The following is a 15088-nucleotide window of genomic DNA, read 5'->3' on the forward strand; positions in this document are numbered from 1 at the left end:
TTTACTTCTGCTCTTTATTATTTTTCTTTTGATGGCTGTAGGTTCCCTCTGTTGGTCAGTTTCTAATTGTTGGAGATGCTGTGTTAATGTGTTAATTTTGGTTCTTTCTTCTTTTTGGATGTGCACATTTATCACAATAAATTGTCCTCTCAGCACCACTTTTACCGTGTCCCAAAGATTTTGGTATGTTGTGTTTTCATTCTTATTTGATTCTAGGAACTTTATGAATTCACGTTTAATTTCTTCTTTTACCCAGTCGCTATTCAGCAGGGTGTTGTTCAGTTTCCACATATTTGACTTTATTTCCTTAGTCTTGTTGTTGTTGATTTCTAGTTTTATAGCATTGTGGTTTGAAAAGATGCTCTGTAATATTTTGATGTTTGTAAATTTATGGAGGCTTGCTTAGTGATCTAACACATGGTCAATTCTGGAGAATGTTCCATGTGCACTGGAGAAGAGATTATGTTGTGCTGTTGTTGGGTTGAATGCTCTGTACGCGTCTATGAGGTCAAGTTGGTTGATTGTGCTGTTTAGTTCCTCTGTAACTTTATCGAGTTTCTTTCTGGTTGTTCTGTCCCTTTTCAGAAGTGGTATGTTAAAATCTCCCACTATAATTGTAGATTTATCTATTTCTTTCTTTAATTCTAATAAGGTTTGCTTCATATATCTTGGTGCTTTTTCATTGGGAGCGTAGATATTTATTATGGTCTTGCTCAGTTGACCCTTTGATCATGAGATAGTGTCCTTCTTTATCTCTTATGCTGGTTTTTGTCTTAAAGTTTACTTTATCGGAGATTAGAATTGGCACTTGTGCTTGTTTATTGTTGCAGTTAGCATGGTATGTTTTTTTTTTTTCCATCCTTCAACTTTTAGTCTCTTTTTGTCTTTGTGTTTAAGGTATGTCTCTTGCAGGCAGCATATTGAAGGGTCTTGTTTTCTTATCCAACCTGCCATTCTCTGTCTCTTCACTGGTGCATTCAATCCATTGACATTCAATGTAATTATCGATAGGTATGAATTAATTCCTGCCATTATATTAATTTTTTGGTTGTGCTGTTCATTCCCTTTGTTCTGCTTGCCTTCTTGTGCTAAGTTTGTGTTTTTTGTGCTATTTCTTGTCGGTTTCTTCTTAGTTTTGCTGTTTCCTTATTCTTCTTAGAAGTTCATTTTCATGGTAAATTGTGAAGTATTAACTTTCTTTGGGGTTACCTTATAGTCTATTAACTTTTCTCTCCATTTAAAAGAATCTATTGTATCCTGTTATCTACCTGACATCGACATCACCTGGATCTCTCTTCCTACATTTACCCCTTCTTTGACATTGATATTATTTTGATCTTTGGTTGACCTCCCAGTTCCTTTGAATTCATTGTTTTAGTTTTGGTCTGTTCTGAACTATGCTGTCGACTGAATTTCAGGTGGTGTTGCCACATCTGTCAATCTCTGGTTGTTGTCTGTTCTTCTTGGTTTTCAGTCCAAAGAACTCCCTTTAGGATGTTTTGATGTGCTGAATTGGTTTTGACAAAATCGCTTAGATTCTGTTTATCCTGGAATGTTTTGATTGCACCATTGTATTTGAGTGATAGTCTTTGCTGGATAGATGATTCTTGGTTGGCAGTTTTTGTTTTTTTTTAAATAAATATTTTATTGTGTATTGTGTGATATTTTACATGGGGGAACATTAGTTTTATATTCATTCTATCATACATTGTTGCATTGCCATAGTTATCATCCCGTCCATGCATCATCACCCAACCAAAGGGTATACCCTGCAAGCCCGCTCCAACCCCCCACGGTCCTCAGCACACAGTCCCTTTCCCTCTCTGGATCCCAAGTCCCCAGCCACTCCATCTCTTTACATCATCCTCTCTATCTCCATCTCAGGCCTCACTGCTTCTCTGGGTGGGGTCCCGCTCTCCTCTCTTCTCCATTGATGGTCCCAGGGCCCTCCGCTCCTAGACTGAAAAGGTAGTCACTCCCTTCCTTGCTATAAAATATCCACCTTTACATTTCCAGTCCTCACAATCAGTCCTGGTAACAATTATTCACCACTGCATCACAAGAGACCCATCTGCATTTCAATTCATCAGCCCTTCCTAGACAGGTTGGATAGTACTCCCTGGAGACTCTACCAGCCTCCCCGCCCTGTGGATCTAGGTTACCTCTTGAAAGCTTGCAAGCCAGTCACTTCTTGCCTTTGTATTCCTCCCCCATTTTGGGTAGCCAGTGTTCAAGTTGCACATCCCTATCTACTCTCTGTGTGGAGGGGATGGGAATAATTCTTGGAGCAGGGATTTGTTTCCTCTTTTGAGCTACTACATTTATAGGTGCAGGTCAAGTTTATCAAGTTGTATCAGATGGCACTTTTTTTTTTTCCCCCCTCTTCTTTCTTCTTCGGGTTGAGCTTGGTTCATCCAGTCATTGATACCAGGTCAAGTGGGTATCATCTGCAAGTGTGGGTGTTCTTGCTTCTGTCTGCCCTCTTCTTATCAGCTGGTCACTTTGCTCTCCACTCTAGTCCTCTGTGGCTGTGTCACTGACTCTGAGCCCATGAGTCCCCAGGTCTTGCCTCACTGCTGGCTGACCAGGTCTCCACCCGGGTTCACAGTAGTCTGCTGAACGATGCAGGGCTTAGCTTGCCTCTTCATTAATGTTCTTCGGTCACTTGTCTTTATGGGTGACATGCGTGGTCGCCAATCAGAGCGTGTATTTCCATTGCATCATAGTCTTGGAAGAGGATTTGCACTGAGAGGACGGTTGGCATTTTTTTTTTTTTTCTTTTAGAGTTTTGTATATGTCTCCCCATTGCCTTCTTGCCTGCATGTTTTCTGCTGAGAATTCAGAATTTAATGTGATTTGCTTGCCTTTGTAAGTGACACTTCTCTTTTCCCTGGCCGCTTTTAGGACTCTCTCCTTGTCTTTGATTTTGGAGAGCTTGATTACGATATGTCTTGGGTATTATCTTTTGGGGGTCTATCTTACCTGGGGTACGTTCTGTGTCTTGAATATTTATGTTCTCATCTTTCAAGATGTTAGGGAAATTTTCTTCCAGAAGCACTTCAACTATCTCCTCTGTGGACTTGTGTGATACTTTCTGCCCTGGAATGCCAGTAATTATTAAGTTGTTCCTCTTCATGTTATCTAGCATGAATCTTAAACTCTCTTCAGATTTTTTTTTATCCTTTTTCTGCTTGCTCTTCTATCTTAGCAGTATTGAGAGATTTGTCTTCCAGCTCTTCTCTTCTGCTCCTTTCCCCTTTCATTGAATTGCCCATTTCTGATATTTTATTATTAATCATTCGGACCTCTTTTTGTAAGTTTTGAATTGTTTCCAGTGCAATATCAACCTTGTTTGATTGCTCTTGTAGTACTTTCCTGACTTCTTCCTTGTTTTCCTCCACCTGTTTTTGGATCATTTGAATTTGTTTCCATATCATTCTTCTGAATTCCTTCACAGGCAAATCCAAAACCTGCTCTTCATCTTCTGGGGAGCCTTTGTCTGTCTCCAGCTCATTTGTCTCAGTTATTCCTTTCTACTTTTGGACATGTTTTGATATATTTTGTTGTTTTTTGTTCATCATTTCCAGTAGTTTTGTGGGGTTTTATTGCTTAAATAGATGTTTGCTGTTGTGTTATTAAGCTTACTGGATGTCTCCTGGTGGATATGATCAGGAGATAGGCTTCCCTTTTCGTATGTAATGCTTATTAGCTATTATTGACTCTTGTTTCAATGGTGGAATATTATGGGGTATGCTTGTAGCTTGGTTATATGGTCATAATTTCTGTCTCTTCTTGGGAAACGTAAGGAGAAAAAACTCCCACCTCCAGGAAAAAAAAATGTGTGATCAAAAGGACCAGATGCAGAAGCAATATAAAAACAGAGACAAAAACCACCACTTTGAAACAAAAATAAAACTGTGGCCAACTGTCCAGTCGCCTTACTACACAGGCAGGTGTGTGCAATGTAGAAGCCTCAAGTAGAGGGTGGGGGTGTCTGCACGCTCAGGCCCCTCCTCTAGTTACCACTGTAGAGGTGCACAGATAGATATTGAGAAGTTAATGGGAGAAAGATAGTCTCCTATTTTTGTCTCTGAGGGTCAGTTAGGTATCTGCGTGTGCACAGCATAATTCTTAAGATAGTTGCGTCTTTTTATGTTGGGGTTTTACAGATTGTTCATATGGTTTGTCTGTCGGGCTTGATGGGCCTGCTTGTTTTTTCCTTGCTAGATAGGCTGGAGTAAAAGGTCCTGCACAAGTTAATTTTAGGGAATCGACCCCAAGGCTGATGTCATAAGCAGCTACCAAGCTCTTCCTCACTGTGCCGTGGGAAAACTGTGGGCTCAGCTCTGGGCTCTGGACTCTGGACTTTTTTTGGGGGGTCGCTCCCACCCACATGAAGGCATCTGGGCTGGGCAAAGAAGGAGCGACAGGGAAGAGGAGGAAAAAATGTGTAGAATCCCCCGCACCTCCTTTTGCAAATGTCACTGCACTGTTTTTAGCACTAGTTCCCTGTGCCGGTCTGGTTGTAGCCTTGCCCTCTGAACTTGGCCCTGGCGGGGTGGCTGCAGAGGGAGTCCCGTCTCAAGCAATTCCTAATTCACAGTATTTTCCTTTATTTCATGATTTTTTCCACTTGCGTGTGCGGGAAACTAATGCCCTGGACCTTATGCTAGATCCAGAACTCTGGTATTGTTCCGTGAGCGCAGCTTCTCTGGGTTTTCAATCCCTCCCCTATGGAGCCTTTCCTACCTGGCTCTGTCTCTGCTGCCACCAAAACCAGATCTCTTCATCTTTTAAAGGAAATTTTGATAACAAGTCTGATCCCTTTAGTATCAGAATGTTGGAAGCATTGATTTAAAAACTTAATGTAAAAGCATACAATTTGGCATTTCCAGATTTTTCTTTGGTATCTAACTCAAGACAGAATTCTGACGTTGACAGCAGGGGATGCTGTGCCTGTCAACTTTAAGCGTTATTAACAGTGATACGAAGAACCTGATATTTCAGGAAAGGGTCGTCTGCTGAGTGCAGCCTGTGACAGCCACTCTGATGTCCCAAATCATTGCTTGAATCACCCCCACACTACTGTTTTCTTCCTGTCAGAGGTCTTAGCAGCAAGAGACAAGAATCCAAACATGGAACCAGGTGCGGTGCTCTGTCAATGGTTTGCTCATTGAAACTTCCTGAGAATTCACCTTGTGTCACATTTCATGGTGCATGAAAATATAATCCTCAAAACAGAGACCACAACTCTTATTCTTATGGAGCTTATAGTTAATATTTACTGAGTAGCTTCCATGTTTGTGGTTCTTGTGGCAGGCTTGGCAGCTTCAAAGAGAACACATGGACATAATCATGAGGTGGCAAATGCTGAACATGACATGTGTGACATAGAGCTTTAGACCTGAGGAGAAGGAAATGTCGTTGTACCTTGCTTGTCCTTAGAGCCCAAATGCAAAAGAGTAGCCTGGAGAAAAGCAGATATTGGCGACAATCCCATATCTCACTCAGTAATCCCTCAACCGAACTGTCCTTTGATCTAGAGGGTCTTGTGGACTGGACTAAAGAAAGTGGCCTGGGGGCATGTGTGCCTTTATGAAGGGTAAATACCTCTTTGGGAATTTGGGAATTAACGTTCAACATTCAACCAAAGCAACTGAACCTGTTGTTATTAAATGCTGTTGAGTCAGTTCTAACTCATAGTGACCCTGTATAGCGTTTCTGAGGAGTGGCTGGTGGGTCTGAACAACTGACCTTGCAGTTAGTCTAGTGCTTATCCTACAGTACCACACCAGGACTGCGCTGGACTGCAAGGTTAGTTTGCATTGCAAGACCAGAGGTTCAAACTCACCAGCCACTCTTTGGAAACCCTATGAGTTGGAACCAACTCTACGGCTGTGCAGTGGCCCCATATGATAAACACTGGACTGATAACCTCAAGGTTTGAACGTGCTAGTGCTCTGTGGGAGCAAGTTGAGACTTTCTGCTCAGAGAAAGATGAGGCTTTCTATTCCAGCAAAGATTAAAAAGCCTCAGGAACCCTATACAGAGTCACTAGGAGTCAGAATCAATTAGATGGCAATATAAAAAACATTGGTTGCAAGGAGTTTGTTTACATGATTGTGAGGGCTGGATAGGCAAGTCTGAATTATATAAGAATTACAGAAATCAGACTGGAAACTCTTAGGCAGGGGCTGAAGCTGCATTCCACAGGCGGAATTGATTGATTCTCAGGGTAACCTCAATTCTGTTCCTAAAGTCTTTCAATGGATTGAGTCAGACATGGCCAGATTATCGAGGATAATCTCCCTTGCTGAAAGTCAACGGATCAGAAGCTCTCCTCTCATCTACAAAATACCTTGACAACACCTAGAGGGTGTCTGATTGAATTCCTGGAGCTGGGTAGTGTAGTCACAGTGACCCACAAAACGGACCATCACAGTGATCATTTCTTTGTCCCTGGAATGAGTTAGATCATACCCAGCATGATAGGTGAGTTTTCCTGCCTTGGTAGGACTACCTGGAGTGAGTATGAATCTAAATTTACCAGGAGGTGTCACCACTAGTAATGCCTGCCAAGCCTGGGGCAAGGAGTAGGGAGAAGGGGTGTATGGTTGGGGACACAGTTACTGCATGCTTTTAGCTAAGTGGTCATATATTTGGAAGAAGCCAACATGCTAAATTTTATGTAAGAAGTAGTATTTAATTTGCTAGAAACTAACCACTAGGTCGGTGATTCGAACCCATCAGCCCTTCATTCCATGAGAGAAAGATGAGAATTTCTGTTCCTGTAAAGATTTACAGTCTTGGAAACGCTACACAGGGTTGCTATGAGTCGGAAATGAGACAGCACTTAACAACAGCAACAACAAACATGTAGAAGCTCATTCCCAGAATGTATTTCTCAATATCACCCTTGTTACTGCTGTTTTATTGGAGTTGGGGATTACAGGGAGGAGTACAGAATGATGCCTTTGCCAGAACCACATCTTCTGGAAGTTCTGCAGAAGCAGTGGAGATCGAAACCACAATTTTTTTTTTTTTTTTTTTTAATGATTTATTGTGAATTGTGTGATAGTTTGCATGGGAGAACATTTTTTTTTTTTTGAGGGGGAGTGGGGAGACACCTCAGATTTATTAATCTTTTAGTATGGGAGTGGGGTAGCTCTGTACAATAAGCACTTGACTACAAACTGCAATATCTGCGGTTTGAGCACACCAGCCACTCTGCGGAAAGGGGATGAGGCTTTCTGCTCTTACAAAGATTTACAGCCTTAGAAACCCTATACAGGGTCGCTAAGAGTGTTGGAATCCACATGAGGTCATTTAACAACAACAGTATAATGTATGGCCACAAGATGGCAGTCTAGTAACACTTGACCCAGTATTTGCCTAAATAGGTTTCTAGTTTGCATTGTTGTTAATTGTCATTGAGGTGTGGTGCTGTGGGTTAATGTACCAGACTGCAAATCTGTTTGAACTGCAAGGTCGGTGGTTCAAGTTCACCAGCTGCTCCTCGGAAACCCTATACAGGGTCGCTATGGGTCGGAACTGACTCAACAGCAGTTCACAACAACAACAAATTACAATTCATGGGGCGCCTGTATAGGGTTTCCGAGGAGGAGTGACTGGTGGGTTTGAACTACCAACCTCTTGGTTAGCAGTCCAGTCCTTATCCTAGAGCGCCACACCAGGACACCAGTCCATCCATAATATATTTGATTATAGTAGTTTTGGTAGTGTAGTGGTTATGAGTTAGGCTGCTAATCTCAAGGTCAGCAGTTCGAAACTACTAGCCATTCTGCAGGAGAAAGATGAGGCTTTCTGTTTCCATAAAGATTTATAGCCTCGGAAACCTTATACAGGGTCACCAATGGTCGGAACCAACTCCGTGACTCACAACCACCACTACCACCACCACAGAAAACTTCAGAAGCTCTGGTAGCGTAGTGGATCATGAGATGGACTGCTAATCACAAGGTCAGCAGTTTGAATCTACCAGCCATTCTGTGCAAGGAAGATGAGGATTTCTGCTCCCATAAAAATTTACTGCCTCAGGAATCCTGTGCAAGCTTGCTATGAATCAGAACTGACTTGGTAGCACACAACCACCCCTGTCACTACCACCACAGAAGAAGCAGCTGCTAGGTTCACACTGCTGACTTGTGGTTAGCAGCCTATTTTGTAATACACTATACTACCAGAGCTCCTTATGCTTTCTGTGTTGTTGTTTTGTTGTTGTTGTTAAGTGCTGTCGAGTCAGTTCTGACCCATAGCGACCCTGAACAGGGTTTATGAGGCTGTAAATCTTTACGGGAGCAGAAAGTCTCATCTTTCTTCCACGGAGCAGCTGCTAGTTTCAAACTGCTGACCTTGCAGTTCGCAGCCTGATTTGTAACCACTACGCTACCAGAGCTCCTTGTTAAGTGCCATCAAATTAGTTTCAACTCACAGTGACCGTATATAGAATTTCTGAGGAGTGGCTGGTTAATTCGAACCACTGACTTTAAAGTTGAGTACTCATCCTATGTGGCCACACCTGTAGACCTATTGTAATCAAATGTAGTGTGTACCGATAAAGTGCTGGAGGTGAGGCATAGTCTTGTGTAGCTGGCATAGGCAACACTGATACTCAGCTTGCTAAATGGGAGAAGAGGAACTTGGAGCACATGAATCAAAGGTCCATGGGACAATGTGACCTTCTTCTTGTCCTCCACAGGCCCCCATGGTAGAAGCGGCACCACAGTTGGACAGTGTGGACTCATCCCATGTCCCTCTGATTCTCATGACTGAGGAGCACCTGTGGATAGTGTGGTTGTCTCCATGTCTCACAGTAAATGCAGAGGGAAATATGGTATCTTGTAGAGGGGTAGGTTTGGAAAGGACTTGGATCAAGTTCTGATTCCAGTCCTGCCCTTGGGCCAGCTGAGTGAATTACCCAAGACAGCCCCCTCACCTTGAACCTTGGTTTTCTTTTCTGTAAAATATATGTTTATGTCAAAGATCACTGAGGCTTCCTTCCCATCTGTAAACTCCCATGATTCTGTCAACAGCCTAACCCCCAACTTTGCGATGCTCTTACACTTTGCCACATCCCATATTTTGCCTTATGTTCAAAGATAGTTTAAAACCCAATCTTCCCAACTTGTAACTGCATTGTTAAAAAATTCTCCCTTATATATGGTTCAGCTTGTACTTGCTGCTTGTTCTGTCCTCAGGTAGGGTAACTATAGCTGATACCACCATCCATCTCCAGTAATAAACATTTCCTGTATTTATTATAAATACGCAGACTTACCAGAATTGTACACTTTAACTTTAAGACAAATACCAAGTCTGACTGTTAAGGAGCAGAGATAGTAAAGCAAATTGGCTATGTACTTAAAGCAGTTTTATTTCAGATTTCAAGTTCTAACCTTATGTTGGACAATTTAAAAAAGTCTTATAAAAATAGATATCTCAAAATATAAGTGCCTTCATCAGTAAGAGTTTGAATATGTTCCAGGCACCAGAATAATCCAGTTACTACCCTTTCTACCCAACTTCTCTCACCCCTTGACCTTGCTGACCTACTGACTGGTAGGAAAAGACCATGAGCTTCAGGTGCAAGGAGGGAGATGGAAGAAAGGTGTTCTGCCTCAGGGAAGGGCAGTAACAAATTGCTCTTTTTGTGTGTGGTAGTGGTGGTTGTGTGCCACCATCTTAAAGCAACTGGTAAATTCAAACTACTGACATTGCGGTTAGCAGTCCAGCTCATAACCCACTACGCTACCAGGGCTTTCAAAATTACTTTTTTTATTTTAGAATATTGCAGATATTAGAAAAAGTTTTGAAGACAGAACAGCTTCCCCATTGTTAAAACCACACATCAGTGAGGTACATTGTTACAACTCAGGAGTCTAGATTGATATGTTATTATTAACTTAAGGCCATACTTTTATTCAGATTTTCTAGGTTTTGACAGGATGTCCATTTTCTGTCCCACATTCCACTTAGTTGCCATGTCTCCCTGGGATTCTCAGGCTTCCCTGGGTTTTGATGACCTTGAGAATTTTAGGGAGGACTAGTTGGATATTTTGTTGGCTCTCTCTCCATTGGGATTTGTGGATGTTTTTCATAATTAGACTAGAGTTATGAATTTTGGGAGAAGACCAAAACGATGATATACCTTCTCAAATAGTATATTTCAAGGGTTTTGTTTATTGATTTTTATCTTCATTATTTGCTGTCTGTTACCATCTCAGAGAAAAATGACTGCACTTATGCACTTTTAGAAATAAACCAGTTACCTTTGGAAATTTACAAGAATATATGGCACATAGCTTGGATGTCCTAATGAGTGGAAGGACTTGGAAGGGCTCTTGTGAGTGAGGTTCGAGCAGCTTCTGCTTTGGCAGATGTGGGGCTGGTGGCCCAGTTCTCCGTCCTGGCAGACTGAGACTACTGCCTCCTGCCATTTTGGTTTCTATCACACTTCCCTTTTGTTGAGCAGAGTAGGCATTTTGTATTTATATTTGTGTTCTTAGTTTTGTATATATGTTTGTATAGTCTCTCTCTCTCTCTATATATATATATCTATCTATATCTAGCTATCTATATATATATATACAGTTGTTTTGTGATTATTAAGTGTTATCCAGTTGGTTCTGACTCACAGTAACCCTTTGTAGTATTTCCTAGGAGCAGCTGGTGGGTTTGAACTGCCGACCTTGTAGTTTGCAGTCCAGTGCTGATCCTACGGAGCCACACCAGAAGTCCACATATGTATATATTGTTATAGTTAAGTGCTGTTGAGTCAGTTCTAATATATACTGACCCTGTATAGGGTTTCTGAGAAGCAACCGGTGAATTTGAACCACCAGCTTCATAGCTCAAACCAACCTTGTGGTTGAGTGCTTATCCTACAGGGGAGGGAGAGAGAGAATATATATGTGTGTCCTGGTGTGGTGCTGTGGGTTAATGCGCTGGACTGCAGAGTTGGTTTGCATCGCAAGGTCAGTGGTTCAAGCTCACCTGCTGCTCCTTGGAAACCCTATACAGAGTCGCTATGGGTTGGAACTGACTCAGTGGCACTTAATGATAACAACATCCTCAATTGTGTGAACTTTAGGCTTCAAAAACCTGGGTTTCCCTCTGGGTAGAGTAGGTATTTCCCTGTTTGACAGGTGAGGAATTTGAAGCCTACGGCAAAGGACAGAGATTTTGCTGGTGGTTATGAGGTTAGAAGCCTCGAACCAAGACCAAACCTTCTGCTTGTAGGACAAGCTGGTGGTAGTCTTTTCTCTGCAGCTTCCATGAAGTGGGGAGGTACCTTTTACACCTACAGTAGACTGTCACGCAGTGGTACCACTCTTTGTCTCTGAGGGTTAAGCTTGGGAGTGCTCTGCAACCCAGCACAGGGCAGGGCAGCTGCCTCTGCCCGGCCTGTGCCCTTGCTCAGGCCCTCCTCTCTGCCTGCTCCAGATTCCCAGAAAATGAGATCATCCTAAGTTCCCTCTCTGCTTGAACAACTTATGCTTATTTTGTATAACTGAGATTATTAATGATTCAAGACTGGGGGAAAACAAAACAAAACCCATCCTATACTGAACCAAACTATTCTTTTCAGAAGGCATATTAAAACATTCAGATAACGGAGTCAGCAGCTCAGTATCAATATAGAGTACTGAAATGGAAGAAATATTGTAAATTTAAATAGAATCCCAGTTGACCTGTGCTTGTTTTGAAAGAGACAAAGCAAAACCCTGACTTAATATAGTTGCTTGTTTTGTTTTTTTTAAAGGAAAATCCAGGAACAAAAAAATTCTCTATTTTGACTTTTGGGTTACTAAAGTAAAGTCCCATTTATTAAAAAATCCAAAAATAGTATGCCTCTCTCTTTAGGTGTTGAAATAAAAATGACAGGAAAGCACAGTACTGGACACAAATGTGAATCAGATGTGGAGCTTGCTCTTAATAGACTTGTATTTTAGATGAGGAGATCCCAGCTTGAGAAGATGCTGAAAAATAAATAATACCATTCCAAGCAAGTTAACATGCAAAAGTGTGAAAACTGAAATGCCAGCACAGTGGTAGAGGAGGTTTCATAAGACAGTACATAGTTAATTTCCAAACCAGATAGCACCTAGGGAAACCCTGCACAAATGTCAGCTCATCCGAGAGAGGGATGCAGAGAGCAGAGGAGAGGACCAGTGGTAGAGCAGGGTTTCTAATGGGACCAGGGCAAAGGGAGAAAGGAGGATGAGGGCTAAGTGAGGGAGGCACAGGAACTACAAGTAACTAGGAAGATGAATGCAGATTTTACTATCAAATTAATGTGAACAATTATTTCTTGCTCCACAGTCAGCCTATCCTTTCAGCTAATAATTTTCTTCTAGTTTTGCTGTGATGCCTTCCAACTTGCCCTCTGACAATGTTCTATTGTTGATAGTTTTAGGAAAGTGCATTTGATCATCTAACATTTTAGTTAGGAATTTTAGATCATTTAAAACCATGTAACACTTTGAGATGCGTTCAAGGGTATACTGGTTCACATATAATGGGTCATAGTTTAAAGGTGTGAAGGCTGCTCCAGTACAGACCCACCCTTCCCGGGGGACACAGGGTTTATGGCGACTGCTCTCTCAGCATAAGAGCCTCCCGGCAATCAGCTATGCTGGAACCCTGGGGTCTCACTTATACCCAGTTCTTGGTCCACTTATCCAGGCTTCAGAACTCTCTCCATCTCACCTCCATCTGTTTCTGCTTCAGGATCCCCAGGTAACCTGCTTTCTTCAACCTATCCTAGCCTGCATTTGAGAACATTTAATGTTTAAGAATTACTTTAAGAAACTTGATGCTGTGTGTGTTTGGAGGTGGCTGGTCTCTTCCCTTAAGAAGAAGCCAAGGAAGGTTGTGTGGTCAGGTGCTTGGGCAGCTCACCACGTTGGCTGCTGCCTTTTAGGCCCAGCAACAACTTTGACCTTTAGATGTATTTCCTTTTTTTAAATCTTACGTACAACAGTTATTTCCAAGTTGCTAAATTTTATCCAGCTATGATAAAATGAGGAGACCTGGTGTGATGATGCAGAAGAATGCACAGAAAGGTCAGTTTGAACCGTAAATGTGGCAGTTCAAACCTACCAGTTACTCCTCAGAAACTTTATACAGGGTCACTGTGAGTTGGAACCAAGTCGATGACACTTAACAACAACAACAATGATAAAATTACGAAAGGCATTGGCAATTGGACCTTTTATTTAGATCTCAGGGGTTAAAGGAGCCCTGGTGGTGTTGTAGGATAAGCACTGGATTGCTAACCACAAGGCAGTTTAAACCAGCTGCTCTCCAAGTGAGATGAGGCTGTCTGTTCCCGTAAACATGTAGGTTGAAAAACCTATCTAGGGTCGCTATAGTCAGAATCAACTTACTGGCAGTGGGTTACTCAGGACCTGAAGGAACCTGGGAAGGATATTTGAGGTCACTTGCCCCATCCTAATCAATCAGAGGAGGCAGATTGGAGGAGCTGGTGCTATCACCCACACTGTTGACCCTCAGCATCCCAATAAATCAGTATGACTACTGTTGAATATCTGGAGTGATCTGTATTATGGAGCAAAGCAAATGGTAGACTTTAATTGATGCACTTATCTGAGCCAGGAGGTTCCCAGCATTGCTCTTTAAATAAAGGACAGGTGGCACACCGAAAGAGGCAGCCAGGGTCACACATGATGTGCGTTGTGTGCACTATTTATTGCCAGGTGCCCTTCTGCTCTTTGAGAGATTACCCACCTCACAGGTGTTCTGGGAGACCCATGGTTAATGAGCAGCAGGTTAAGTCCTTAGAACACCCTGTTCTCCTCTTCACCATCACCCCCCAGCAGAGGCCTGACTACAGTGCAGCATTCTGACTCACCTCCCACGGCAGTGCCACTACTCATCCATGTGGCTTCACTTGGCACTAGCAAGTGAGGCCACTTCCTGTGGCCTCTGGAACCTGAGAGTTCTGTAGACTAGCACAGATTTTGCTGCAATTTCCTAGTAATGTATTTAATGTACATTTCATCAGGATTCAGTGATGCTTTCATGTAATACTCTTCCATCTTGTCTCAGAAAATACACTGACCACTCTTTGGAAAAGGGCCTTTCTTCTGAGAGCTGATTATAGAATTGGATCTTGAGTGTTGACAATATTGCACTCTCTGAGAGACTTGGGGCCAGTCTGTGGCGTGAGAAAGCAGGCAGGCAGGCTCCCCTTCTCACTGAACTGAAGTAATAACTAGCCTCAGCTTCCATCCAGGCAGGCTAGTACAGCTACAGACCAATAGCATAAAAATACTTTGTGAGGCAGAAGAGAGCTGTGACTGTTACCTGTCATTCCTGTGAAGCTTTGAAGGCTCTTGTATCTGTGCACTCTTTGCATTCTCCAGAAGATGTCAGTGTGTGACTGTTTGCTTCTCCATTCCAGCATCTGGACTGATGGACCGAGTGATGCGCAGTGAGTCCTCCTCAGGAAGCCATGAAGGAGGGCAGACCCAGCTACAGATGAGCCAGCCGTTCATTTCTGAGGAAGAAACCCAAGAGCTGAGACAGGTGACATCCATTCACAGTGCTATGCCAGTGCTGATGTGGCTTTCTCGCCTCTCCTGCAACAACTCCTTTCTCTCTCCTGCTTGAAAACAAGCCCTCCATTTATTTAGACTTGACTCTCCCTTAAGGGGACTGCTGGAATGCCAGCTTGGTGTGCTGTGCTCCTTGTAGCTGGGGAAAGGAGAGAAAGGGCAATACCACATTCCGAATGTGTGAGCTTCCTGATGGATGACACATCCATGTGCACATTTCATATAGGATTGCAAGACCAGGACAGGGTTCCCATGGAGGCTTACCTATGTTCTGTGCAGAAAGTGGAAATTTAAACAATATTTTCATAAATCCTTCCAACCTCTATTGCTGTTGTATAGTCCAATGGCTTTGTCTTTTTCCTTTTTAAGGATTTTTTGAAGCAAAAATCTAGGTATCATATAATTTCATTCATCAATATTTCTGTATATGTCTTTGAAAGATAAAAATTGTTAAAAACAAGACGTAAAACCCACAATACTGCTCTCAC

General features: G+C 42.4%; 1 protein-coding gene across 1 annotated transcript in view; it reads left to right on the forward strand.

The window, feature by feature from the left end:
* Positions 1-15088, forward strand: part of SNAP47 (synaptosomal-associated protein, 47kDa) — a 75717-nt gene that overhangs the window by 28072 nt on the left and 32557 nt on the right. The window contains exon 3 of the mRNA XM_006876071.1: positions 14447-14571. Within this exon, the coding sequence (XP_006876133.1) occupies positions 14447-14571 (125 nt within the window). The remainder of the gene's footprint in view (positions 1-14446; positions 14572-15088) is intronic.

Source organism: Chrysochloris asiatica, unplaced genomic scaffold (genome assembly GCF_000296735.1).
Source record: "Chrysochloris asiatica unplaced genomic scaffold, ChrAsi1.0 scaffold00352, whole genome shotgun sequence".
Taxonomy (NCBI): Eukaryota; Metazoa; Chordata; class Mammalia; order Afrosoricida; family Chrysochloridae; genus Chrysochloris; species Chrysochloris asiatica.